The 24,453-nt window shown below is 43.3% G+C and overlaps 4 protein-coding genes and 2 long non-coding RNA genes across 14 annotated transcripts; 3 read left to right on the top strand and 3 right to left on the bottom strand.

Moving 5' to 3' along the window:
• Window positions 1-1,323: 1,323 nt before the first annotated feature.
• alkbh7 (alkB homolog 7) lies at window positions 1,324-4,814 on the top strand. 3 transcript variants are annotated; one of them, XR_002170453.1, is made up of 5 exons: window positions 1,324-1,657; window positions 1,847-2,020; window positions 2,139-2,263; window positions 2,338-2,511; window positions 4,504-4,814. XR_002170453.1 is itself a non-coding variant. In XM_019888713.1 (4 exons), exons 1-4 carry the CDS (start codon window positions 1,382-1,384, stop codon window positions 2,456-2,458), a joined length of 696 nt encoding a protein of 231 aa, XP_019744272.1. In that variant the 5' UTR covers window positions 1,325-1,381; the 3' UTR covers window positions 2,459-2,588. The 3 variants fall into 3 exon arrangements, 1 of the variants encoding a protein (XP_019744272.1); XR_002170454.1 differs by lacking the exon at window positions 4,504-4,814 and adding an exon at window positions 2,918-2,974; XM_019888713.1 differs by lacking the exon at window positions 4,504-4,814 and having other exon boundaries at window positions 1,325-1,657; window positions 2,338-2,588.
• gtf2f1 (general transcription factor IIF, polypeptide 1) lies at window positions 3,580-7,998 on the bottom strand. 4 transcript variants are annotated; one of them, XM_019888705.1, is made up of 14 exons: window positions 7,904-7,998; window positions 7,273-7,317; window positions 7,072-7,118; window positions 6,841-6,913; window positions 6,491-6,684; window positions 6,221-6,391; window positions 5,929-6,131; window positions 5,697-5,844; window positions 5,351-5,409; window positions 5,134-5,265; window positions 4,857-4,930; window positions 4,556-4,697; window positions 4,227-4,365; window positions 3,580-4,097 (listed from the first exon to the last, which is right to left on the bottom strand). In XM_019888705.1, exons 2-14 carry the CDS (start codon window positions 7,282-7,284, stop codon window positions 3,893-3,895), a joined length of 1,599 nt encoding a protein of 532 aa, XP_019744264.1. In that variant the 5' UTR covers window positions 7,285-7,317; window positions 7,904-7,998; the 3' UTR covers window positions 3,580-3,892. The 4 variants fall into 4 exon arrangements, with proteins under 4 accessions (XP_019744264.1, XP_019744266.1, XP_019744265.1 ...); XM_019888707.1 differs by lacking the exon at window positions 7,904-7,998 and having other exon boundaries at window positions 4,860-4,930; window positions 7,273-7,391; XM_019888706.1 differs by lacking the exon at window positions 7,904-7,998 and having other exon boundaries at window positions 5,351-5,406; window positions 7,273-7,391.
• On the top strand, window positions 6,042-7,203 carry LOC109527035 (uncharacterized). The gene is made up of 2 exons (XR_002170455.1): window positions 6,042-6,150; window positions 6,240-7,203. It is a non-coding gene; the product is annotated as an uncharacterized LOC109527035 (long non-coding RNA).
• On the bottom strand, window positions 7,075-12,352 carry LOC109527033 (ubiquitin carboxyl-terminal hydrolase 37-like). 3 transcript variants are annotated; one of them, XM_019888710.1, is made up of 10 exons: window positions 11,981-12,352; window positions 11,687-11,881; window positions 11,543-11,615; window positions 11,206-11,453; window positions 10,643-10,703; window positions 10,147-10,349; window positions 9,819-9,950; window positions 9,379-9,732; window positions 9,191-9,293; window positions 7,075-9,105 (listed from the first exon to the last, which is right to left on the bottom strand). In XM_019888710.1, exons 1-10 carry the CDS (start codon window positions 12,049-12,051, stop codon window positions 9,025-9,027), a joined length of 1,521 nt encoding a protein of 506 aa, XP_019744269.1. In that variant the 5' UTR covers window positions 12,052-12,352; the 3' UTR covers window positions 7,075-9,024. The 3 variants fall into 3 exon arrangements, with proteins under 3 accessions (XP_019744269.1, XP_019744271.1, XP_019744268.1); XM_019888712.1 differs by having other exon boundaries at window positions 7,075-9,293; window positions 9,379-9,530; window positions 9,609-9,732; XM_019888709.1 differs by having other exon boundaries at window positions 7,075-9,293.
• An 851-nt stretch (window positions 12,353-13,203) lies between these two features.
• Window positions 13,204-21,985, top strand: LOC109527049 (adhesion G protein-coupled receptor E2-like). Of its 2 annotated transcripts, none has more exons than XM_019888736.1 (22): window positions 13,204-13,351; window positions 13,426-13,794; window positions 13,894-14,025; window positions 14,154-14,294; window positions 14,422-14,547; window positions 15,766-15,909; window positions 16,138-16,284; window positions 17,026-17,172; window positions 17,250-17,287; window positions 17,379-17,459; window positions 17,629-17,658; window positions 17,752-17,914; window positions 17,998-18,111; window positions 18,264-18,439; window positions 18,533-18,724; window positions 18,809-19,012; window positions 20,010-20,251; window positions 20,364-20,430; window positions 20,524-20,639; window positions 20,964-21,123; window positions 21,276-21,338; window positions 21,564-21,985. In XM_019888736.1, the coding sequence occupies exons 3-22, from the start codon at window positions 14,004-14,006 to the stop codon at window positions 21,627-21,629; spliced, it is 2,439 nt and encodes an 812-aa protein (XP_019744295.1). In that variant the 5' UTR covers window positions 13,204-13,351; window positions 13,426-13,794; window positions 13,894-14,003; the 3' UTR covers window positions 21,630-21,985. The 2 variants fall into 2 exon arrangements, with proteins under 2 accessions (XP_019744295.1, XP_019744296.1); XM_019888737.1 differs by having other exon boundaries at window positions 13,205-13,351; window positions 20,548-20,639.
• On the bottom strand, window positions 16,452-16,882 carry LOC109527050 (uncharacterized). The gene is made up of 2 exons (XR_002170456.1): window positions 16,822-16,882; window positions 16,452-16,553 (listed from the first exon to the last, which is right to left on the bottom strand). It is a non-coding gene; the product is annotated as an uncharacterized LOC109527050 (long non-coding RNA).
• Window positions 21,986-24,453: the final 2,468 nt, after the last annotated feature.

Raw genomic sequence — 24,453 nt, 5'->3', positions numbered from 1 at the left:
CATTAAACACCAACTGCATTGGTTCGTGGTTACGCTGGCTGATTGTCATGATGCCTAATATTTTGCACAACCCCGAAAAATACATCTCTGCCAGCATGTTGTCAGAGCATCACATAATTGCCTTCTGCTGGCCGCTTTTATTTAGCCTTTGAAATCTATTTTAATTACATTCGGATCCACTTATAATACAATGAAAACAGAAGGATGACTAAGGCTGGGGGCAGCGGGATGGCATTCACCAATGAAGTGGGCAGCACATCAGTCGTATGCGCGCGTGTGTGTGTGTGTGTGTGTGTGTGTGTGTGTGTGTGTGTGTGTGTGTGTGTGTGTGTGTGTGTGTGCGCGTGTTGGAGTGGGGATATAAGTTTTATTGCAGATGGTCACTGACCGGACCGCCAACAGGCTCACGGATGGACCACTAATAATCCTTGCATAAGCAATGTTTTTTGAACATGCACGTTCCGTGTATCATAAGCATAATGTATGTTTTAATATCGAGTGTGAATAAAGCTGTGGTAATGGTTCATTCTTCACGCTAGATCCTCAGGTTTAAGACCTGAATTATCGCACTGCATTAATGTCTCAATCTTGGCACAAGAGATCTCAATGCAGATCGGCTCCAAAAATTCCATTTTTAATATGATTTGGTACAAGGTGAACCATCTATTGTTCTCCACATTCTCTGTGGACCACCACATCAGTTTTTTTTTCTGAAACAACACAGCGAGCAGAGAAAAGGTTACATGTCCTGAGTGCTAAGTGGGTCATTTTCTTTTGTCAGTTTTTTTTTCCTTAGGTCAGCTTTCGTGAGGATGAAGTCATCAGTTTATCGAACAAGTTTTCCCTACACGTATAATGCACCATGGGGGAGACTTGTCATGTTATCCTTCACAAACATGAGGTTTTCCTGAACTAGTGTATTTTATGGATTTAAAAAAAACGTGGAAAGATGAAATTATTTAGGTCGACCAGCAAAAACTAAACCTTTGCAAAGACAATAATGCGCAGGGTTTATACATGTTGAACTCTGTGGCGTTTATGTGAAAAGGTGGTGTGGGTGCATAACCAAACGTCTCTTCTTTTTGGTGTTTTCCTATTTAGAAAGGTACTTTTGAGCCTAAAAAAGAAAAAAAAGGAGAGAGAGAAAGAAAAAAAGAAAAATGACGTGATCTTAAAATAAGGATATTTACTGACCTCGTGTGGTCATATTGGATAACTGTACTATCACTATTTTTCATGTGACGACGTTACCCAAAATGCATTGCATTTTCAATATGGCGTCCTAAATTGATGTATGAATCTCAGAACAGCAAAAAAAAAAAACAAAACGTAATACTGGACCTGTACACACCATAACAAAGCTTTTATTTCGGACAAGAATATGACACTGTTACTGAATGTGGCGAAAAGTGTCCCTAAGGCAGCGTTTTACAAAAGTCTCGTTCGTTATCCGAGCTCTTTGGCAGACAGCGGCCTGAAAGCCGAAGGAGAAGGGCCGCTGGTGATAGTCGGGTCAAGCCGGGATCTGGTGCACAGAGTCGGGACACAGGTGGAGGTTAGGACAGACTTCATCACCGAGCACGAGGAGGCTGAACTTCTGCGGGAGCTGGAACCTGGTTTGAAGAAGAAACGTTACGAATTTGATCACTGGGATGACGTAAGTCCTATTTCTTAGATAATACCTGAATTCAATTTCACTGACTCGCTGTAGAATTGAGTTGGCGAAAAAGATCGTTTCAGTCCTAAAATAGATAAGACTAAGATAACAAATTGCAAAGCAAACTACCTAATAGCCGAACGGAAAGCCCCACAAACATGCTTTCTGTATTCACCTCCTCTGGTTTAGGCTATTCATGGATACAGAGAAACCGAACGTGTGATGTGGGGGGCAGCGTGTCAGACCATCATAGCCCGTGTCAGATCTGTCGCGTTTGCCTCTGGAAGCTCACTTCTTGGGCCCGTCCACGTCCTCGATCTGGACAAAGCCGGCTATATCAAGCCTCACATTGACAGTGTCAAGGTCAATAACTTTCATTCAGTTTCACAAAGACAATTGGAGCTGCACAGTCTCTGAAAACAACTGTGCACTTGTTTTGTGTAATTGTATGTTTTTTTTGTTTGTTTGTTTTTTTTTACAGTTCTGTGGCAGCACCATTACCGGGTTGAGTCTTCTTTCAGATAGCGTCATGCGCTTAGTCAAAAATGATGCTCCAAGTGAGTGGCTAGACATGCTGCTGCCTCGACGCTCGCTCTACATTCTAAGGTTCAGCACTGAAAGCACATTACTTGGGGTTATAGTCTCTTTGGTACTCATGTCTCTCTCCTCTCATATTACAGGGACCGGGCCAGATACGACTTCACTCACGAGATCTTAAAAGATGAGGAGTCTTTGTTTAATGGACAGAGAGTGCCTCGACAGCGACGCATCGCTGTTATTTGTCGGAACCTTCCGGCTTAAAATGCACTTCAGCTCAGATGGGATATGAATTCTACCTGAGCTCCAAAGACAATGTAAGTGGCCTTCATTGGATATGTGTGCAAGACTTGATTTGTATTTGATAAAAATACGGTATTAGGTGTGTCAAGTATGTTCTGAGTCCATATTTTCATGGAATTACATTAACAGGCTCCTTCACAATTAAATGCATTATTGAATATTACTTCTCAACATCAAAAAGTGCCGTCCTCTGTAAGGTAATTTCAAGTTACACGTGGAGGCATTTTGACTTAACCGTGGTTGAAGATAAACGTGTACTTGTCTGAAGGCTTTCACATGAGATATTTGAATGCCAGTGAAGTAAGCTCTTTGGGTGTACTGTTCAGTCTTTTTTTTTTTTTTACCCGCGTCTGACTGCGCCAGTGTTATTGCTTGAAACGAACTACTACGGGCACACTGAGCCAAAGCCTTTAGTTTAAGGTTAACTTTTGTCGTCATCAAGTGGAATCCTCATACCTCTTTTTTTTTTCTTCAACCATTAACACTTCATCATCAAAGACAGTAAGCATTTTCAGCACTTTACATTGGTCAATAATTTGTAACAACAGCTATCAAAAAGTGCCGTCCTCTGTAAGGTAATTTCAAGTCACACGTGGAGGCGTTTTGACTTAACCGTGGTTGAAGATAAACGTGTACTTGTCTGAAGGCTTTCACATGAGATATTTGAATGCCAGTGAAGTAAGCTCTTTGGGTGTACTGTTCAGTTTTTTTTTTTTTTACCCGCGTCTGACTGCGCCAGTGTTATTGCTTGAAACGAACTACTATGGGCACACTGAGCCAAAGCCTTTAGTTTCAGGTTAACTTTTGTCCTCATCAAGTGGAATCCTCATACCTCTTGTTTTTTTTCTTCAACCATTAACACTTCATCATCAAAGACAGTAAGCATTTTCAGCACTTTAGATTGGTCAATAATTTGTGCTCAGTGTACAGATTTATGGCATAAATGTGAAATTTACCAAATTGTGACATGGGAGGTTTTGGCCTGACGTCGGCACTTTGCTGGTGAAACCGATATTATGATTCTGTAAATTCACTACAACGACTGAAATACTTTCGTTAAAAAAAAGACAAGACGTCTAAGACCCTTATATTGGTTTGTAAGTTTTATTAGAAAACAACTTGATTCTATCATGTACGTTCATAGTTGTGAACAGCAATTGTTTCTTTTCATTCAACACGAGTTCTGTTGCTATACATGACGTTAATGGAAAAAAAAAAAATGTCACCTACATGTGTAGCAATTAATCTCCAGCTTTGGTGTCATAATCACGAAAACACACTACAAAATGATTCTCCACTTCCCTCCATCCACTTCTGTCCATTTTCTCCAGCGCTAGTCTTCAAAAGGGTCAGAGGGGATCTGGAGCCTATTCTAGCCCCGCCCCCATCCCGCGTTTACTCCGTGAGATAAAAATGCATTTTGTCGTTGACGTTTTTGCGCTCCGGGTTGAGGCGTTTCAGAATCTGCGCCAGCACGTTGACAGTCTGCTCACTGCTCAGGCCAGTGCGCTTGGTCTGGAATTTCTTCAGCAGGTCTTTGGTGGTCATCGGTTTCCGGATTAGGTAGCGGCGGACCGCCTCTTCTGTGAGCTGTACGTCGCTGCGGGCGCGGCGGGACGGCAAAGACAAGTTCAAGCCAGCTCCCAACACCGTTTCATTTATCGTGATTGTAATTTCAAGATGAAGTGACAACAAGGGAGGTGTAAAAAGACGTGCGATAAAACGGTACCTGGAACTGGGAGTAGATTTTCCCGATGGGGGTTGAGGCGTGCTCTTCCCAGAGGGGCAAGGGCTCTGACCGCTGGGGTCCATCTTGAGCCTTTTGGCAGCTGGCGAGTCGGTCCCTGGACCTTGCGTCTGTCTTTTACCTGTTGGAAAGTCCGATCTTATTGATGAGAATATGGAAACGATTGAAAAGCGTGCCCCCGGAAAGATATCGGGGGCATATAGGGTGTTGTTGATTTTGTAGGAAATAGGACAAAAACACCTATTTTTGGACCTTGCAGATCATTTCTAAGATATTTGTAACACATCCCAACTGGTCATGCTTGAAGTCACCTTGCTCTAGCTTGCTGGCAGCAGCGCGAAGTGTGTTGGAGGTTGCGGCGGAGTCTATCGATGGCGTTCCCGGCCGGCTGCCAGTTCTGGAGCTCCCGGCAGAGCCGCGTCCACCCCCGCGCTTAGGAGGAGTGCGCTTCTTCTACAAAGGAGGAGGGACAAGAAGATTCATTGTGGGTACACGTATTCTCTTCAATATTTAGTTTGTTTTTTTTTTTTGCAGTCATGTTTCATCCAACTGACAATCTATATTTTGAAGCAAAAAAAAAAAAGTCACTTATTCATCCACACACACACTAACCACCATAAATAAAGCGGAGGCCGTTTCTCCCTCGATGTCACTGTCGTCCGAGCTGTCTGATTCGCCGCTGCTGTCTACGAAACGTGAAAACACACTTCCCATTAGGCAAACGTTTTTTTTTTTTTTGTTTTTCAAAGATCAGAGCGGTATTTATTTAAAATCTGTTTCTTATTGTAGCATCACAGTGAAAGGGGGGGGTTGTTGTTGTTGATTTTTTAAATACTATAAGTACATTTTGGAGACAACCGCTAAGGTTTTGTCCCTGTGAGGCGTGTACCTTTTTTCTTCTTCTTTTCTGCCTGTGCTGGTGTTTTCTTTCCTTCCTCTTCCTCCTCCTCTTCCTTTGCTTCCTCCTCGTTCTGTTTCTCCTCTTCGCTCTCTTCCTCACTTTCTGAGGCCTCATCAATCCCTGTTGAGTTAAAAAAAAAAAAAAAAGTAAAATCACAGACGACATATCTCTGAAACGTTTGACCGTCATGATATACTGCGTTGACCTTTAGGGATGTCTTCTCCTTTACTGGGCCTTCCTTTTTCAGGTTCTTCATCCGAACTGCTTGTAGAGGACAAAATAAATTATTTATTAAAAGGCATTTTTGGAACAATCCGATTTTTGATTGACAATCACACCATGTTTTAGTGGTTCAATTACAAATAAATAAATACAAATACAATTTGATTCGCCAACTGTTATTTTTTTTTTTCACGACGGTCCATTTAAGTCGCATTTGGCCGTGTCGCTTGGTGCGCAGCGGGTCTTATGTAAAGAAATCCTACATTTTGAGTAAAAAAATAATTTAGAAGAAGAAGAAAAAAAAAAAGATTTCATGCTACGGATCTGACCTGCTTTCATCTGACATGTAATCCACCTCGAGACCCTCGTAGTCACCATCATCGCTGTCTTCCAAAGCCTCTTTGTCGTTGTTCTTCTTCTTCTTCTTTGATTTTCCTTTCCCCGCTTCACTCTTTGCTTTGGTCTTGCCTTCTCCATCTAAAAGCAACAACGTTTATGTTCATGATGCATGTTGCCCGCCAGCAGGGACTTGTGTTTCCGTCGAGGGCGCTCCTCCACAACCTTCGCCCAGACTGTTGTCGCTGTCATCGCTGCTCATCTCAAAGTCATCTTCCATGTCGTGGATGCGCAGGTCGCCACCTCGACCGCCGCCCTTCTTCTTCTTGGCCGATTTCTCGCTCTCCTCCTCCTCCTCGTCACCCTGCGTTTGCTCGCGGAGACGTCGCTGGAGCATGATGCTGAAGTGGTTCACCACCTTGTTCCTCCTGTGCGTGTAACAAAAACGTAAGAACTATCTGAACCGGCAGGAAAACTAAGGAACTTTGTCACTCTCGTCTCTTTTGCCCGCTCTCACCTGCCCCACTCCTCCTCAGCCTCCTCCGCAGTGAGAGTTCTGTGTTTCGCCACCGGAGTGAAGTTGTACCAGCCGTGAACAGGGAAGGCTTCAAAGGCTCCATCGGGACACTGGGTGAAGATGTAGTAGGACGCATTCTCTGTGACGCCGCCCTTTTTCAGACCTTTGAACCTTGTATCGACAGGCAGAGAGAGAGGGTCGTTGAGGTTTCGTTCTAATGATTAGAAGTTATGGCCAACGGTAAAAGGATAAAGTGTTTTTCCATCACACCTTTTTCCAGCCTTGCCGTTGACTTTAAGAATCCAAGGCTGGTCCTCCGGTTTGAACTCCCGCGTGACAATGCCAAACTTCTTCCGCCGCGCCTCCTCGCGCTGCTTTTTGCCAAACTCGCTGCCAGCTGCCCCCTCCGGTGTCTCTTCTTCACCATATATCTTCCGAGCACTCATGTCTCTCTCCATACGAGCCTGAGGGAAGGGGTTCAGATAGGTATGACTAAAAATTTAGATTCTCTTCATATTATGGTGCAATCACAACACGAGATTATCTGTCAACACTAATCGCCAAGACTGTCATTCCATTGGGCCTCAACATTATTGGAGGTAAACAATTGCTCAACTTACCTGTGTCCACGTTGAACAGTTGACTTTATCCCCGGCGTTAAAAGCCATGATGTTGTATTTCTTGTTAGTATTTCTATGGGGGGATGGGAGGAGGGGGGGACGAATACACTCTTTTAAACGCCTATCAGTGATTGAGCAACATATATTGATGCACAACAAGTCACATTTCGGGATCCAGGTATGTTCTCGTGATTATCTACAGGACATTGAATGCCGCTGTGTGTTACTCACTTAGGCACTCGCACAATGTATTCAGTGCCGGAAGAACTGCTGCTCCCCTGTAACACAAGCAGTTTTTCTGACAGTGTTCCATTGTTCCCCTATCTCCCAAATCAGTAGCCGACCAAATACATTGTAACAAAATAAAAATAAGTCCCAATGATTGCAGTTAGAGGGAAGCTTCATGTCACCACGCCATAAACCATTACTCACCAGCGATGCCATGATTTGTTATTTTGACTCCAACTTCGAGGTACACTTCAAAGAGAAAAGTAGAAGTATGGTTAACAATTAAGAATAAATCAAGGCTTCGTGTGTGTTAAGTAGCTTTGTGTTAAAAAAAAAAAGTCACACCGAGTAATTCATTTGTGAGTAAATTGAGATGAGATCATCATTACTCCAGTATGCATACTTGGTGTTTATTCATTATTTATTATTTTTATTGCTGGTTCGGTATTAAATAGTGCCAAATGTTAACGTGTTTGTTATTTCGACCAAGGAAAACAAATACGATTTCGACACGAATATTTACTGCTTTATGTAAAGACACGAAACCAATATGCCGCTTTAGAGAAAGACATTAAACTAATCTTGAACACAATTTAGGTCAGCATGTTATTTTGGCACTCGACAACCTTTCAAGTAATTCACGCGGCGCCTTCGCTTAGGAAAATTAATTGCCTGAATATTTTAAAGATTTCCAATTTAATTTTACGCATCGGAAAATATATTTATAATTCACTGGGCGGTACTGTTTGCGCCATCAATTTAAGATACCGATTCTAAATCAACTGCAACGATGCCATCGATGTTCTACGGCATTTTATGGACATTACTAACTTACGTTATACCTAAGAGGAAACAGAAAGGTAAATTATATTTACGATGTGCATACTCAAAGACGATGCGTTTGTTGGCACGGCGGAAATTTAACGGTGCACTCTTCGGTCCGTGCGTTAATGTTGCGGGTTGGAAACAAGTACGAACAAAGGTTCCGTAGTACGAGATCACGAGTTAAATATAGAAAATGGTAAAAATAGTCAACTCTGACACATTTGTAAAATATTTGAGACGGAGTGACTCGAACAGAGAAACATTCCTTGTAAACATGTCACATACCAGTGCTTACATACTGTAATGTACCCCTTGGAGTTAGGGCCAGCAATTCCAGCCGCCTCAGCCGATTTTTGGGTACTTGACCCTAGGAGTAAGAGTGGAGCAAAGCACCTATCACCATTGCGGTGTTTGAGTTGCTCGTCCTACTCATGCCTTCTGTAAAATAGGACATAGGCAGTAGTTTGCCGCTTGTCGCATACAGAGGCGCAACTTGTTTCTTGGACATCTAGGTCATTGTAGGTAAGCCAGCGATCCGTCAGGTCCTCCTCTTCCACTGCTGGATCCACTCCATCACTGATGTAGTGCCCTAAATAACATTGAAATATCAGCCTCTTTCTTGAATGAGGATGTTCACGTGCACAAAATTGGTTATGTTTAGTTGTGTAATCTTGTGAATGGAAAAAAAAAAAAAAGCATAGTTAGATCGATTATCTTACCGCTGCTTGTTGTAAAGCCATTGTGATTGATGATGCTCACCAAACTGTAGCAGGCCCCACCCTGTAAAGAACCGACAGTCTGAATGTGAGTTTCACAGATTTTTCATGCATAACTTGTTGCTTTCAGGTTGTTGTTGTCTCACATTACCAGTTTCGATGGGAGCACCAGGTCCTTGGAAAGCGAAACAGGCCGGCGGACCTTTATTGACCCAAACACTGAAAAAAATACAAAGCGCTTCAGGTGCAAGACCAGCACTCTGTAAGATGGGGGTGGGGGGGGGGAGACTGATTAATAACTAAGCGGGGGAAGGGAATAGCTAGTTTTTTAACATCTACAATACACGACTCACAGGGTTTCCTGTTTCAGTCGTTTTCAGATATGAAGTCATTCTAGAGGTGGATAAAATGTGATTTACCTTGGAAGGCTAATAAAGGAAGCGTTCTGCAATGATGTGTTGGAACCACACTCACATTGAAACTCCACCTGTGTCTTCTGCACAAAAGCCGGAGAATAGCCTTCTTTCACTCCCTTGGATTGGCCAGCAACAAGTCACTGGGTGTCTTATGTCTTTGGTTACCTTCAGGTAATTTTGAAGCATTTCCTCCACTGTTCCACAACCGGGTAGCAGGTCCAGGGACAGGTTTGTAAATTCCTCCTCTTTGGAAAATGTCATGTTACATCTAAGGTACGGGAAAATTCCTTGGATGTGGCGGAGGCCAACACTCGTTTGGCTGTGGGTGATGTGATTTATTTTTGTAATTTTACCTCAAGCACATCCTGATGTTCTGCATCTTGAACACAAAGTGCTCTTCCACGGGACAGTAGTAGGCTTTTCCCATCTTGGTGGCCAGTTTCTGCTGCGCCAGCTTCAGATTTCTTATTTGATCAAGTACAGATGTCAGGAACTCGTGTGCATCCTGTAAGAATGCGTGCGCGGATGATGAAATGGAATACAAAACAAAACAAAACCCATATCCACTCCTGAATGTCGTTACTTTCTGGCAGAGATCCTGAAACTCCGGCGCCAAGAGGGAGACGGTGTTCTTGAATGCATAAAGGCAGCGGATTTTCAGCTCGATATTTCTGGAGCTGTGACATGCGCTGATGTTCATAAATGATCTGGAGAGGGCAAAACCAAAGAATGTGAGTGTAGAGTGTGCCACTAGCAATCAGACCTACCGTCCGTACGTCTTTCTACGCCTTACCTTATGAGCGCAGCCTCAGGACTTAAACTCCAGACCGGCTTCTGACAGTTGATGCCTTCAACAAAATCCTCCAGAGTCAGGAGGCTCTGCAGGCTGGCGTTCATGTAGCAGATCTGTGCCGGGTTAGGAAGCCTGAAAGGCAAAACCGAAAATCTAACTTTTCTTCCTCCCAGTTAATTTCTTGGGAGGAGATGTGCTATCGACCTATCATTCCATCAATCGACCCTATTGCAGTTCATTTAGGGCGCAGGGTGCACTACGCTCTGGACTGATCACCAGACCCTCGAGGTGTGAGCAAAGGCACAAATCGACAAATTGGTAGACCCACCCAAGATATTTGAGCTGCTGAAGTCTGAGGGTTGGCGTGATGGATGTGGCTTGTACGGTTTGATTGTATTTCTTCCTCCTCATCTTCCAACTTGTCTTCCTTTCCTCGAGGCCTCCCAACACCACAGGCTTTTCCTGGTGAGAAGAGTTGAGGCTCTGCTTTGGATGGCATTGTTCCTTAGGATTGGGCGCCACTTGACCTCTCTGTGCAAATGACAAATTTCAATCTGCTTTGAGCTCCATATTGGATACATTTTGCATCTTTTCCGGGCTCCAGCTCCCATAACCCCAAAAAGAATAAGTAGTATGGAAAATGGACGAATGAACTAAGTTGTTGTTGTTTTTAATAATGAATGTCATCAAGTGCATATCTTGCTATTATCACTGAAGATAACCAAGAGCGCTGTCAATTTCTCAGAATTCTCAATACTCTTGAAAACCGCTAACACTGAGTACGAATGCATTGCATCACATGGTGCGCTTTGTGTCAAACTCACCTTCCGCCACCAGCGCCACTTGTTATTGTTAACGGGAGTGATGTCATCTTCGATGATATCCCTGTTGAAGGAGACCAGACGTGAATGTTGTTCTTCATGCTTATATCTTGAGGCAAGAAATCTTTTTTTGGTTTTCATTGTGCAGGATTAGAATCTGTGCCAGGCAGTGATCAGCAGCCAATACGACAAATGCAATCGAATGGTTGTATTATTATTATTTTTTAATTTCATTTGACAGTGATTTGGTGATGGCACCTGAGTGGTGAATTGTAAATCACACTAGACTGAAAAGCCAATTTTTACATCGATTGAGCAGACTGAACATTGCGAGTGTAGTAGTTCACATAGCTTACTTTGACGCAACTTGTACAGGCTCGATTGCTGGCAACCACCCCACGCCCCCACCAGTCCAAGTCTCCTAACCCTTGCAACTCTTTTAAAAGAACGAGCGGCACGTAAAATGGATTGAATTGTATGAATCGTCCGCCTCATTTTTCTGGAGAAAGTTCCAACTCTGAAGCAAGTCAGCATTTTCTGAATGAATGGAAGAGCGCTTTACTTACTCCAGAGGGCGATTTTCACCACTGAGGCTTTGGACGATAGCCGTATTCTGTGTCGGGCCCCAATCCGACTCTTTGGGAGGAAGTTCTGTGTGACATGAGGTGCTCGTGGTTCGGTTGTCTTCTTGAAGTGACACCTGCAGTACTTTCTTTTTCACTGGCAGGCTTTCACACACTTCCACCCTGTCCCGGTGAGAGGTGGAGCTACCGTGCTCTTGAAGTCTCTGTCGTTCAGGGAAGACACAGAATCTCTTTTGGAAGAAAGAAGCAAGTTTTAGATCAGATTAGGTGCAACTCATTGAGTCAATGCGATGGTGCTTTTTTGTTTTGTCAAACTGACCCTCCAACATTCCCACCACTGAAAAAAATGGTGTTGTCGTCTTGCAGCGCATTCTATTTCTGAGCCATTGCAACTGTGGGGCCAAGTAAAGTCAAAGTTGTTTTTGTTATATTGGAAGGCAAATGGAGAATAATTTGTAGTTACCTCAGGCTCTCATTTTCTGGACTTGTTGGTTTTGTCTTTGAGAGACAGATGCATTTATTGCTTGGTTTCACAGTTTTGAGTCGGCTTAATTTCCTCAGACAATTAAAACTGGCCACTTTTTCACAGCCCAAAAGTCGGTTCCACCATGAGTTACTTTCCTCCGTTGCGACATCCGGATCAAATTGGTTGACATCCCTGTTGATCAAGTTTAACAAAGTGGTAATTTTTTTGCTTTTGAAATATCCGAGCCCTCGTCATGTGAAGAGCAAGATAAAACTGATGTCATTTGATCACCTCTTGGACAATGTTAGCCGCTCGCTGTGATATGCCTCCGCATGTACAGCAGTCATATTCTTCTGAACCATGTCTGTAAATCATGGCCGTCGATGTGCCTTTCGGCCATACGCGCGCATTCGCCGCAATGCAAACATACAGTAGACACGGCAGTCTTACGAACCTGCCCCCGGGGGGATCCTTCCCGCATTCTTGCAATTACACAATCCCCCTCGGCGTCGTAATACCTAATTAGTCATAAATGACATCACGTTGTGTGTAAGACATCAGAGCCCTGACATCATTAGCATCAGTAGCAATGAGTCATCGTTCGGCTCGAAAATGGCCGTCTGGATGGTATTCGGATGAACCTCAATCTGAGGTGACTTTTAAAAATAGTTGAAAAATGCTTTTTTTTTTTTTTTGAGATGTAAACGTGCACACTTAATGAAATAAAAATGAGCTGCAGAAGTTATTTATATTTTTATTACACATATGTGCATAGGCGGCCCCGTCGACCTCACAGTGCAGAGGTCGTGGGTTCGATTCCAGCTCCGGCCTCCCCGCGTGGAGTTTGCATGTTATTCCCGTGCCTGCGTGGGTTTTCTCCGGGTACTCCGGTTTCCTCCCGCATTCCAAAAATTTGCATGGCAGGCCGATTGAACCCTCAAAATTGCCCCTAGGTGTGTGTGTGTGAGCGCGGATGGTTCTTCGTCTCTATGTGCCCTGCGATTGGCTGGCCGCGACCCTTGTGAGGATAAAGCGGATCGTAAAACGGATGGATGGATATGTGCATACAAGATCACAAATAATATATTTCTTTTTTTTCGTTGTTCCGTCTTGATGACATTTTTACATCTTCCATCATTCGCCACCATCGCCACAAAAACCCTCAGTAAATTTTTTTTTTTTTAAAAAGTACCCACTCCCCGAACCTTGCCTCTTAAATCACAACCAGATACATTTGCATTGGTTTTTGCATCGTGACAAGGCACCAAGAGCGCAGCTGTTGGCTGCTTTATCAAACGTCTTTTGAGTCGCTGAGGTTTACAGCTGCGTTTTCTTGTCATCATGAACCGCTGCGCCTTTGCTCTTCTCCTGGGTGAGTTCATTTGGATGATATGATATTGTTTGATGATGATCGCGAGACACTTGACAATCTCTGGAGTTGGCAACTCACTTGAAATGACCTGCGGCGTTCGTGAGGTGTCAGCCTTCCTCTGCTGGATTTTTGTATAGAAGATGGTGCAGACAGTGTGGCTTCCGTTTCCACTCAGTCGCAGCGTGAATGCAAGCGTGATTAGTTGTCTGTCTATGTGGCCTGTAATTACCGTTTTTTTCTTTTTTTCCAAGGATCATTCTTCATCCCCGGACATTGCGTTTTCCCTCCCGGTAGGTCCAACGATACTTTGCGTTTGCCACCGGGATGAGATGCAACCATCACGACGTCTTCCGATCTCACACAGGTTCTTGTGACAACTACGTCAACGTGACCGAACCGTCTCGCAACGTGGCCTTCGCATCTTCGTCCTTCAGCGGCTATCCGCGCGACGACGGCCACCTTTCGAGTCAGTGGTCACGCTTCACTGGAATCGGTGGGGACAGAATCGTGGAAGGCTGCCACTCGGCACCTCGTGGTGGTTTCCAATACCCGACCCGTTTTTCGTTTGGATATCCTACCGAGGAATCCGCAACGGCTTACACTGGGACTGGCTATATTCATAGTGGATCGTGTGACAGTTCCAGCTTCGTAGTGGATGTGGTATTCTGTCCAGGAGAATTCTACATATTAAAACCGAGAAGTCACCCAGTGTCCACTTCTGGCTTTATAACCTGTAAGATAGTCCAAACTTTTAATGATTCACGTCATCGCTGTGTTCATTTTCTTTGTTTGATCATGTGTGTGTGTGTGTGTGTTTTAATTTTTTTTCCAGACCATTCTGTTTGTAGAAACGATTCTTGTGGGCCACTCGCACAGTGCAACAGCGATGGAGGCTGCACTTGCGTGAACGGGTACGAATTACTCCCAAGTCATCTGCCCACAATGGATTCGTACGGCTGCACCGGTAAATAAACGCATCTCAGCATGCTTGTTTTAGTCCTTCCTTGTTTATTAATTGGGGGGGAGGGGCGACAAGTATGAAAAAAAATGTCAAATGGCATTACCATGACATGCCTGTATATCTTTCAATAGATATCGACGAGTGTACGGGAGATGTTTGTGGAAGTAATTCCGATTGTAATAACACAATCGGAGCATACACTTGTAGCTGTCTGGTCGGATACAACGCAACAAATCCGGAACAACCGCCTGGAGGCGAGAACGCATGCATAGGTACTGTTTGCAAATGTTTTTTTTTTAATTCACATTCCGTGATGCCGTTATCTACTGTACAAGTACAAGCTGATCCAGTCTCTTTCTCTCCTTTTTTGTTCTTTTCTTTTTTTTTTTTCCCTGCAAGATATCGACGAGTGTCTTGAAAACGTGTGTGGTGATGATGGGACGTGTTTGAATGAGGCAGGAAGTTATCAATGTCAATGCAATGATGGTTACCAGAACATGAGAAATGCCATTCCTATTTGCCAAGGTATAGCATGATTTTTATTATTATGATTATTAATATTATTATTATTATTATTATTATCGTTGTTGTCGTTTGACTGTTTCATCTGTATTGAAATGTGCAAGTAAATTATATAAGAAAATCATTCAAACCATGGCGTGAATTGAGTGCCTTTTACTTGGAAATGAGACATGAGCAGTTACAAAAAATTATTTTTTTTGGTTCCATTATGACCCTCGAAAAAGTTGCATCTTCTTCTTCTGTCACATCAACCCCGTCATTGTCTATCTGTGGACCGAAATCATCTCTCGCCTCGGGTTTGAGCCATCATCAACCAAGTGTCTTTCACAATAATTTAATGATAGGATACTGTGAGTCACTGTGACATTACAAACTGTGAGATTACAATCTTTCTCTCATGAGACATGAGCAGTTACAAAAAATTATTTTTTTTTTTGTTCCATTATGACCCTCTAAAAAGTTGCATCTCCATTAGCGTATTGAACCCCCCCCCAAAAAAAAACAAAACAAAACAAAAAAAATGTAACATCAATGTTTAGACGTGAGAGACATCGTTATTGTGTAAGTTGCAATCAAACAAAAATGTCGCATCAACCCCGTCATTGTCCATCTGTGGACCGAAATCATCTCTCGCCTCGGGTTTGGGCCATCATCAACCAAGTGTCTTTCACAATAATTTAATGATATGATACTGTGAGTCACTGTGAGATTACAAACTGTGAGATTACAATCTTTGTCTTCAAATTGTCCATGTTATTCGTTTCCACATGTGATCCTCAACTCTTTTGTAACCGATCCGTGAAGCAGAATGTTTGATCAATGATCCATCCAACGTTAAGCTTGCTTTATTTCAGGACTAAAACGTGACCAGACATTTTTCCTCACAATCTTATATATTTTTTTTGTTTGTTTCATTGTCAGATATTGACGAATGTTTGGATCCTCATCATCAACCAAGTGTCTTTCACAATAATTTAATGATATGATACTGTGAGTCACTGTGAGATTACAAACTGTGAGATTACAATCTTTGTCTTCAAATTGTCCATGTTATTCGTTTCCACATGTGATCCTCAACTCTTTTGTAACCGATCCGTGAAGCAGAATGTTTGATCAATGATCCATCCAACGTTAAGCTTGCTTTATTTCAGGACTAAAATGTGACCATACATTTTTCCTCACAATCTAAAATATTTTTTTGTTTGTTTGTTTCATTGTCAGATATTGACGAATGCTTGGATCCTTTGCTCTGTGGTCCACACTCGGAATGCATCAACACACCCGGCCTTTATACCTGCGTGTGTCAAGCGGGCTTCTCCCCAACTGAGCAGGACAAGCCACCCAGCACCGAAAACATTTGTCTTGGTAAACTTTCACGCTGTGGGGGGAGTGATAAAATCCCCTTCGTAAGCCAAATTAGTCATTCAAATTTCCAGACAAGGCCGTTTTAAAAAAAATATAAGATTAAAATTGATTATGATTTGGGAACTTGTCTTACTTTGTGATATCCAGGCAGATGCGTGTTACTCATGGTGTCCAGATGAACCCCCCACCCCCCTTTTTGTTTGTGTGTGTGCAATTTCTGCTTGTCAGATATCGACGAGTGCAGCGAAGACGCCACGATCTGTGGTCCTGATTCCAACTGCACAAACTCCGTGGGCTCCTATATTTGCACCTGTTTCCACGGTTACCGGCTGAACAACCCGGAAGTGATTGCCAGCGATGCCAACCCTTGCACAGGTGTGTGCGTGCAACTTGTCAAATGTCACTTGACTAGCTCTGAACTATATTTAATCTATGAATACATCGATTTGGGAACTTGTCTTACTTTGTGATATCCAGGCGGATGCGTGTTACTCATGGTGTCCAGATGACCCCCCCCCCCATCCCCCTTTTTGTTTGTGTGTGTGCAATTTATGCTTGTCAGATATCGACGAGTGCAGCGAAGACGCCACGATCTGTGGTCCTGATTCCAACTGCACAAACTCCGTGGGCTCCTATATTTGCACCTGTTTCCACGGTTACCGGCTGAACAACCCGGAAGTGATTGCCAGCGATGCCAACCCTTGCACAGGTGTGTGCGTGCAACTTGTCAAATGTCACTTGACTAGCTCTGAACTATATTTAATCTATGAATACATCTATTTTGATTGATTGATTGATTGATTGATTGATTGATTGATTGATTGATGTATTTTAATGTGCAATTTTATTTATTTTTTTTTGTCTGTTCAGATATAGATGAGTGCAAAACTCCGTGGGCTCCTATATTTGCACCTGTTTCCACGGTTACCGGCTGAACAACCCGGAAGTGATTGCCAGCAATGCCAACCCTTGCACAGGTGTGTGCGTGCAACTTGTCAAATATCACTTGACGAGCTCTGAACTATATTTAATCTATGAATAAATCAATTTTATTTATTTATTTGTTTATTGATATGTTTTAATGTGCAATTTTTAATTATTATTTTTTTTGTACAGATATAGATGAATGCAGCGAGGCACCTGATATATGCGGTTCTCAAACCGTGTGTACTAATGCGCCCGGGACATTCTATTGTTCCTGTCCAGATGGCTTTTACCCTTCGACTGGGATTTTATGGATTGTTGGGGTCTCCTTTTGTAAAAGTAAGCTTGGAATTACACTGCAATGTCATCACGATACTCCTCGAGAATATGGTGATTTTCGATGATCCTGACCACAGGTCTTCGGGATATTCTCAATACGATCATTCCTCCGGTGGTAAGGGAAGTTAAGGATGACACAATCGTAGTCGCTCATGTATTCTGGACACTGTTTATATGAGTTCAAATTTGCTTACGTTTGTTAACAGGGCCGGACAAAAGAGAGAACGTTTCTCGACAACATGGACCAACAACTTCTGAACAACACAAATATCGTTTTACCAGTGCCAGTCAGTAAAGCGACATGTTTTTGTAAAATTGGTGACAGCATCCATGCATCAGCATTCACCGCATTTTCATGACAATCTCAAATCGTAGCTTGTGAGCTACTTTGTATTTCTTTGATTGCAATGATGTTGGTGACTCCTACCCTCTAAGTTTTTGCTTTTCTCTCCTTAGACAGTGGCCAACAGCTTTTCGGCATCGATGGTACGAGTTCCACAATTCAACCGGCTTCAGTTTTTGCCGGAAAACCTTCTTGACGCTTTGCAACCGGCTTCTTGCTTTCGACATGCGCGACAGGAGGTGTCGGGTGTCGGACCGCGGGCCGAGGCCATCAAGGTGAGCAGCGAAGGAGATGGAGAGACGGGAAGTAAGATCCTGGCCATTTCGGATCGCCTCGTGAGCGCCATGGTGTCGCCGGGCCGGAATGAAAGCACGACGACCATGAACAGTTCGACAGTGGGTATGAAATTCTCACCTTCACGGCATTCTACTGCACGTTGTTTGATGGAACGAATATATTCCAAACCTTTTTGTGTGCTATAGCGTTAACCCTTGAGACGATTGGGCCTGGCAGCGGTGACCAAAGTGGCTCTCACCTCTTCGTAAATGGAAACAGCATGGACATTAACCTCGAAAGTCTGGCAAAAAACAACAACGGTGAGATTGGACCGAATCAGATTCTGATAATTTTCTTCCCTCATGTTTCTCATCCTAATGAAATTGCGAAGTGAACTCTTTTATCCCGTGCCATAACCTTCGCTTCAATGAGTTGTCATTCGTGGGTTTGCTTCTTTGTGATTTTTCACCAGGTTCCGCCGCGGTGGCCTTTATGACACTCCGAGGTCTGGAGAGTCTTCTCAGTCATCGTTATTTCCAAACCGAGAACCGGACGGAGATGTACTCGGACGTGATCACGGCCGTCTTACCCTCCGTTAACAACTCCAACCTCAGCGAGCCCGTCAACTTCACCATTCAACACAAGAGGGTTCCGTGTCTCGTTCGAAGCCGCTTCTTTTCGTATCCGCCGCGGAATGTTTGCTAACCTTTCGGTTAGGCGTGGTGATTCTCGTTTCATCAGATGTTGCCCGAATCCGGTTTGGTGACTTGTGTCTACTGGGAGGACAAAAGAGAGGAGACGGAAAAGGGAGAAACGAGCAAGACAATGAGATGGTCAGTGGACGGATGCTGGGTTGCGCGCTCCAATGAAAACTTCACAGTGTGCAGCTGCTCTCATCTCTCCACATTCGCCCTCATCCTGCAGATCGGCGAGGTGTGACCGTTTGTGAAAGATTGACAGCAAATGTTGACGTTTAGACTGGGCCGGTTTAGACTGGGAGTTTCCTTTCTCTCTTAGCCGCCGCCGGAAGATTCTTTTCTAGAGTGGCTGAACCGGATGTGCGTCATCGTCGGCCTCTTCTTCTTTGCGTTGGCCATCCTCACCTTTCTGCTTTGTAGCTGGAACCCCAAAATCAACAACACGGCGCGGCTTCACCTGTGTCTCAACCTGTCCTTGTCCCATCTCCTGCTGTTGTGGAACGACAGATATGTCCGACATGAGGTACATCGAAACACAGACCTGCAGTCTATCACGTGCAACAGACGTGGCCAGATGCGGAAAAAGACACCTTTCGTGTATGCTGCATACGCCAAGTCCGCATAAAGTGGGTACCTGTATTAAAAAAAAAAAGGGTCGACACACCGCAGCCTGGTGGCCCAGTGATTAGTGCGCCGACCTCACAGTGCAGCGGTACCGGGTTCAATTTCAGCTCCGGCCTCCCCGTGTGGAGTTTGCATGTTCTCCCCGGGCCTGCGTGGGTTTTCTCCGGGTACTCCGGTTTCCTCCCACATTCCCAAAATAATGCATGGCAGGCTGATTGAACACTCTAAATTGTCCCAAGGTGTGAGTGTGAGCACGGATGGTTGTTCGCCTCTGTGTGCCCCGCTATTGGCTGGCAACTGGTTCAGGGTGTCCCCGACCTACTACCCGAAGACAGCTGGGATAGGCTACAGCACCCGCCTTGGCTGGCAACTGGTTCAGGGTGTCCCCGACCTACGACCCGAAGACAGCTGGGATAGGCTACAGCCCCCCCCCCCCCCAACCCCCGACCCTCGTGAGGAGGATAAGCCTGATCGGAAAATGGATGGATGGAAGTCTACACACCCCTATTCAGTTTTTGTCCTATGGAAAAAAATATATATAAAAAATACGATACCAAGATAAATCATTTCCCAACTTAACAAATCGTTTCAAGAGGGAATAAACAATTAAAATAATGTGGTTGCGTAAGTATGCACACCCCGTCATAATGGAGACGTGGCTCACAATTAACCAGTCCCATTCATGTTCAATGAGGCACACCTGTGCCTCTGATTGACACCCTGGAATTTCCTTTTGCTTTCAAACGGAAGCGCGAACACCGACTCCTGTTTCGAACTGGCCATAATTCATTCCACTCAGATCACAATGTAATTATTTATTGGAGATGGAGGATGTTTGGTGTTTTGTTGTCAACGTTTGACAACTCTCCTGATGGCTATTCCCGATGTCTCCACAGCTGGCCTGCACCGTCATAGCGGGACTCCTCCACTTCTTTGTGGTCGCAAGCTTTGTGTGGATGCTGCTGGAGGCCTTGCAGCTACACCTGCTGGTCCGCAAGCTCTCCAGGGTGCAGGTGATCCAGCGAGATGGACTTCCCAGGCTCTCGCTCTACTCGATCGGCTACGGTGTTCCGTTCGTGATCGTGGGTGTTTCTGCGCTGGTGTACTCCGATGGATATGGAGCCACAATTTCCGAGGAGTGAGTCGCATGAGCAGTGAAATACACACTCGCGTGTGTGTGTGTTTCTTCAAGAGTCATGTGTAACAGTGGCATACAAGAAAAAACAGGCTAATGTCGGGGTGAATTTCAGCTGCTGGCTATCGCAAGAGCGCAACTTCAACTGGGCTGGATCGGGACCTGTCATTACTGTCCTTGCAGTGAGTGCTTTTCTGAAGCAAATTCCCGAATCGCAAACGTAGCTTTCAAAATAAACGTCTTTTGAGATATCACCGATGTGATTCCAAGTTCAGTGTGACTTGTGCTTCTTCCACCAGCTTAACGTCATCTTGTTCTGTGCTACGTTATGGAGTTTAAGACCTACTCTGGCCGACATGAGAAGTGACGTCTCGCAGTCCAGAGACACAAGGTGATTTTGTATTCCAGGAATTAGACACTTTCAAATGAGAGCGCTTGCCTTTTATCTGTTCACAGCACATCATAGCGTCCATACTATGAAGCATGATTACACGGACTAATGCTTGGTTTGCAAAACTAGATAGGGAGGGATTTATCACCGAGCTTGTCATCATTGGCATTGATGAAGAACACAGTGAATGAAACGGAATTCTGCTTCTCAACTTTTAGACCAAACAATTCTAAATATAGGATACCTTTACAAACTTTTTTTGGACACACTTATTTATTTTTTTTTTAAATTTATTTATTTATTTATTTATTAATTTTTTTGCAGGTTGATTATTTTTAAGATCGTGGCGCAGTTTGTCATCTTGGGCTGTCCGTGGATTCTTGGACTATACCAGAGCAATCTTTTCTTCCACGTCCTCTTCATCCTTCTGAACTCCCAGCAGGGAACCTTCCTCTACATTGTACACTGTGTGCTCAACAAGGAGGTCAGACCCCACCGATGACCGGTTATACACATTGCATGTGGCGACTGATCCCAAAAAACAAAAAAAAAACAAAAACGCGTCACTTTAGTGTTAAAAGAGTTTGTAAAATGTTTTGGGTATTGTAAAAGTCGGATTCCATTTCTGGCATTTAGGTTAGGGAGGAGTACAAGAAATGGCTGACATGTTCATTCAACAAGGAAGAAGATGGTTCTGTGGTAAGTAGACATAACTCATACGCATATGGATGATATTGATATACAGCCACTTCAAATGTTACATCAACGGTCACTACAATGTGGCCCGCGACAAAAATGAGTTTGACACCCCTGCGTTAGAGGATGCAAGGTGTGCTTCGTATTGTGACAGTTACAGCAGGTGGCCGTTTTGCGATACACTAACTGATAAAGGTGAAATGAATACGAATCGTGTTCTTTTAACAGCAAGACGCACCGTCGGTGTCTGAGGACATTGATAAGGCCGAGGACAGACAGAGTGTAAAAAACTGAAGACGGTTGAAAAAAGGATGCAGATCAGCGATATCCTTGTCCGCTTTGAACCATTTACACATTTTATTGCTGTGGGTGTGATGTACACACAGTCTATGCATTTGTGGAGCCAATCTCGCATCCAATAAAATATTCCAACAACTCATTGTGCTTATTTTTCCACGCTTTGTAAATGTATACCCACCAGCACATGACTTGACGTATGCGATACTTCAACAGTTTGATCTTTCTGAATATGTCATGACAAGTCATTCGGTGCAAGGAAGCACATGCTTGTCCCCTTTTGCATGATTTGTTTAGAGTGGGTGCGCGGGGTCTTCAATGAACACAACGAGGTGCCCAGCTAAATAAAACAAGCAGACGCTTCGCAATGTAAAACATTCGTGCCTTAGGTGACATTTCCCTTCCGAAGTACGTCTTACTTTGCAAGACAAATGCAAAGGGCTGACAAAACCAAAACACTGTACACTGTCACACTGGAAAATGGAAGGCATTTCCCTACGCATTTCCCTATTTCTCTGTGTTGTTTCTGTCCAAAGAAAATCCGGTACCTCCAAAATGTGTAATTTTTTTGGTTTTAATATTATTCATAATAAATCAAGTTAAAGTCACCATCTTGGCATCATGAAGCATTTTCCAGAATTGCAAATAAATAAAGTGATAATAATGAGCTCTTTGCACGATCATGAAAAAGCAGTGGCAGAGTAGGAAAGGAATTAAGAAGTGACTAAACATAATTGAGAGTCGACTACTGATAAATGATGCATCGTAATTTTTTTTTTTTTTAATAATTGCATCGTAAAATATTTCGACTCAGAATTGGTTTGCATGACGTCATCCAGTGCGGAAGTGTTTATTCACAACTAAGTTAACCGTATTTCAATTTGTGAGGTTTGTTGCAAGGGATAGCGTTTTATTTTTACTTTTTTTTAATCATTACTTTTTTCAAATGAGTTCTTTCATCGTCATTCGGTGCAAGCCCATCACACAGCAGTCAATACGAAAAGCCGCTATTGTTATTTGATTTTTGGGAATAATTCAAGCTGTCATTGTAGAAGTTCCACTCTAAATGCTATTAATTCACACTCCCTCCTCAGTCACAGCAACATTTATTTGGCAGGCTTCAAGAGCATTTTTACGTTTTAGTTGGCTTGAAAGACACAGTGGTTTACGAAAAAAAAACCGCAACGGCAACACTGACGTAAATTGCAGTGGTTACCGCTAGATGTCAGAAAAGAGCTGAAAAACGACAGCTGCTCTGATTTGTGAACAGTGTGTGATTCACATGTTCCCTTCAGTAGCCCTAAAACCAACTCATACGCATATGGATGATATTGATATACAGCCACTTCAAATGTTACATCAACGGTCACTACAATGTGGCCCGCGACAAAAATGAGTTTGACACCCCTGCGTTAGAGGATGCAAGGTGTGCTTCGTATTGTGACAGTTACAGCAGGTGGCCGTTTTGCGATACACTAACTGATAAAGGTGAAATGAATACGAATCGTGTTCTTTTAACAGCAAGACGCACCGTCGGTGTCTGAGGACATTGATAAGGCCGAGGACAGACAGAGTGTAAAAAACTGAAGACGGTTGAAAAAAGGATGCAGATCAGCGATATCCTTGTCCGCTTTGAACCATTTACACATTTTATTGCTGTGGGTGTGATGTACACACAGTCTATGCATTTGTGGAGCCAATCTCGCATCCAATAAAATATTCCAACAACTCATTGTGCTTATTTTCGGTGTCTGAGGACATTGATAAGGCCGAGGACAGACAGAGTGTAAAAAACTGAAGACGGTTGAAAAAAGGATGCAGATCAGCGATATCCTTGTCCGCTTTGAACCATTTACACATTTTATTGCTGTGGGTGTGATGTACACACAGTCTATGCATTTGTGGAGCCAATCTCGCATCCAATAAAATATTCCAACAACTCATTGTGCTTATTTTTCCACGCTTTGTAAATGTATACCCACCAGCACATGCTTGTCCCCTTTTGCATGATTTGTTTAGAGTGGGTGCGCGGGGTCTTCAATGAACACAACGAGGTGCCCGGCTAAATAAAACAAGCAGACGCTTCGCAATGTAAAACATTCGTGCCTTAGGTGACATTTCCCTTCCGAAGTACGTCTTACTTTGCAAGACAAATGCAAAGGGCTGACAAAACCAAAACACTGTACACTGTCACACTGGAAAATGGAAGGCATTTCCCTACGCATTTCCCTATTTCTCTGTGTTGTTTCTGTCCAAAGAAAATCCGGTACCTCCAAAATGTGTAATTTTTTTGGTTTTAATATTATTCATAATAAATCAAGTTAAAGTCACCATCTTGGCATCATGAAGCATTTTCCAGAATTGCAAATAAATAAAGTGATAATAATGAGCTCTTTGCACGATCATGAAAAAGCAGTGGCAGAGTAGGAAAGGAATTAAGAAGTGACTAAACATAATTGAGAGTCGACTACTGATAAATGATGCATCGTAATTTTTTTTTTTTTAATAATTGCATCGTAAAATATTTCGACTCAGAATTGGTTTGCATGACGTCATCCAGTGCGGAAGTGTTTATTCACAACTAAGTTAACCGTATTTCAATTTGTGAGGTTTGTTGCAAGGGATAGCGTTTTATTTTTACTTTTTTTTAATCATTACTTTTTTCAAATGAGTTCTTTCATCGTCATTCGGTGCAAGCCCATCACACAGCAGTCAATACGAAAAGCCGCTATTGTTATTTGATTTTTGGGAATAATTCAAGCTGTCATTGTAGAAGTTCCACTCTAAATGCTATTAATTCACACTCGCTCCTCAGTCATAG

This window comes from Hippocampus comes, unplaced genomic scaffold (genome assembly GCF_001891065.2).
Source record: "Hippocampus comes isolate QL1 unplaced genomic scaffold, H_comes_QL1_v1.1 scaffold427, whole genome shotgun sequence".
NCBI classification, from domain to species: domain Eukaryota; kingdom Metazoa; phylum Chordata; class Actinopteri; order Syngnathiformes; family Syngnathidae; genus Hippocampus; species Hippocampus comes.
Note: the sequence above shows the minus strand (reverse complement) of the source record. Positions and strands in the feature narration are given on the sequence as shown.

Bases quoted from the DNA above. Each gene is read 5' to 3' on its own strand.
- alkbh7 (XM_019888713.1), top strand. From the start codon at position 1,382: ATGACACTGTTACTGAATGTGGCGAAAAGTGTCCCTAAGGCAGCGTTT. The intron at 2,021-2,138 runs GTCAATAACTTT...TTTTTTTTACAG, and splicing joins CTCACATTGACAGTGTCAAG to TTCTGTGGCAGCACCATTAC. The intron at 2,264-2,337 runs GTTCAGCACTGA...CTCATATTACAG, and splicing joins CGCTCGCTCTACATTCTAAG to GGACCGGGCCAGATACGACT.
- gtf2f1 (XM_019888705.1), bottom strand. The intron at 6,132-6,220 runs GTGAGAGCGGGC...TTACACGCACAG, and splicing joins GCTGAGGAGGAGTGGGGCAG to GAGGAACAAGGTGGTGAACC. The intron at 5,266-5,350 runs GTCAACGCAGTA...TTAACTCAACAG, and splicing joins AGGAGAAGACATCCCTAAAG to GGATTGATGAGGCCTCAGAA.
- LOC109527033 (XM_019888709.1), bottom strand. From the start codon at position 12,051: ATGGTTCAGAAGAATATGACTGCTGTACATGCGGAGGCATATCACAGC. The intron at 11,882-11,980 runs GTGATCAAATGA...CTTGATCAACAG, and splicing joins CGGCTAACATTGTCCAAGAG to GGATGTCAACCAATTTGATC. The intron at 10,350-10,642 runs GTGAGTTTGACA...TCATTTGCACAG, and splicing joins AGTGGCGCTGGTGGCGGAAG to AGAGGTCAAGTGGCGCCCAA.
- LOC109527049 (XM_019888736.1), top strand. From the start codon at position 14,004: ATGGATTCGTACGGCTGCACCG. The intron at 14,548-15,765 runs GTATAGCATGAT...TTTCATTGTCAG, and splicing joins TGCCATTCCTATTTGCCAAG to ATATTGACGAATGCTTGGAT. The intron at 20,431-20,523 runs GTGAGTGCTTTT...TTCCAAGTTCAG, and splicing joins CTGTCATTACTGTCCTTGCA to TGTGACTTGTGCTTCTTCCA.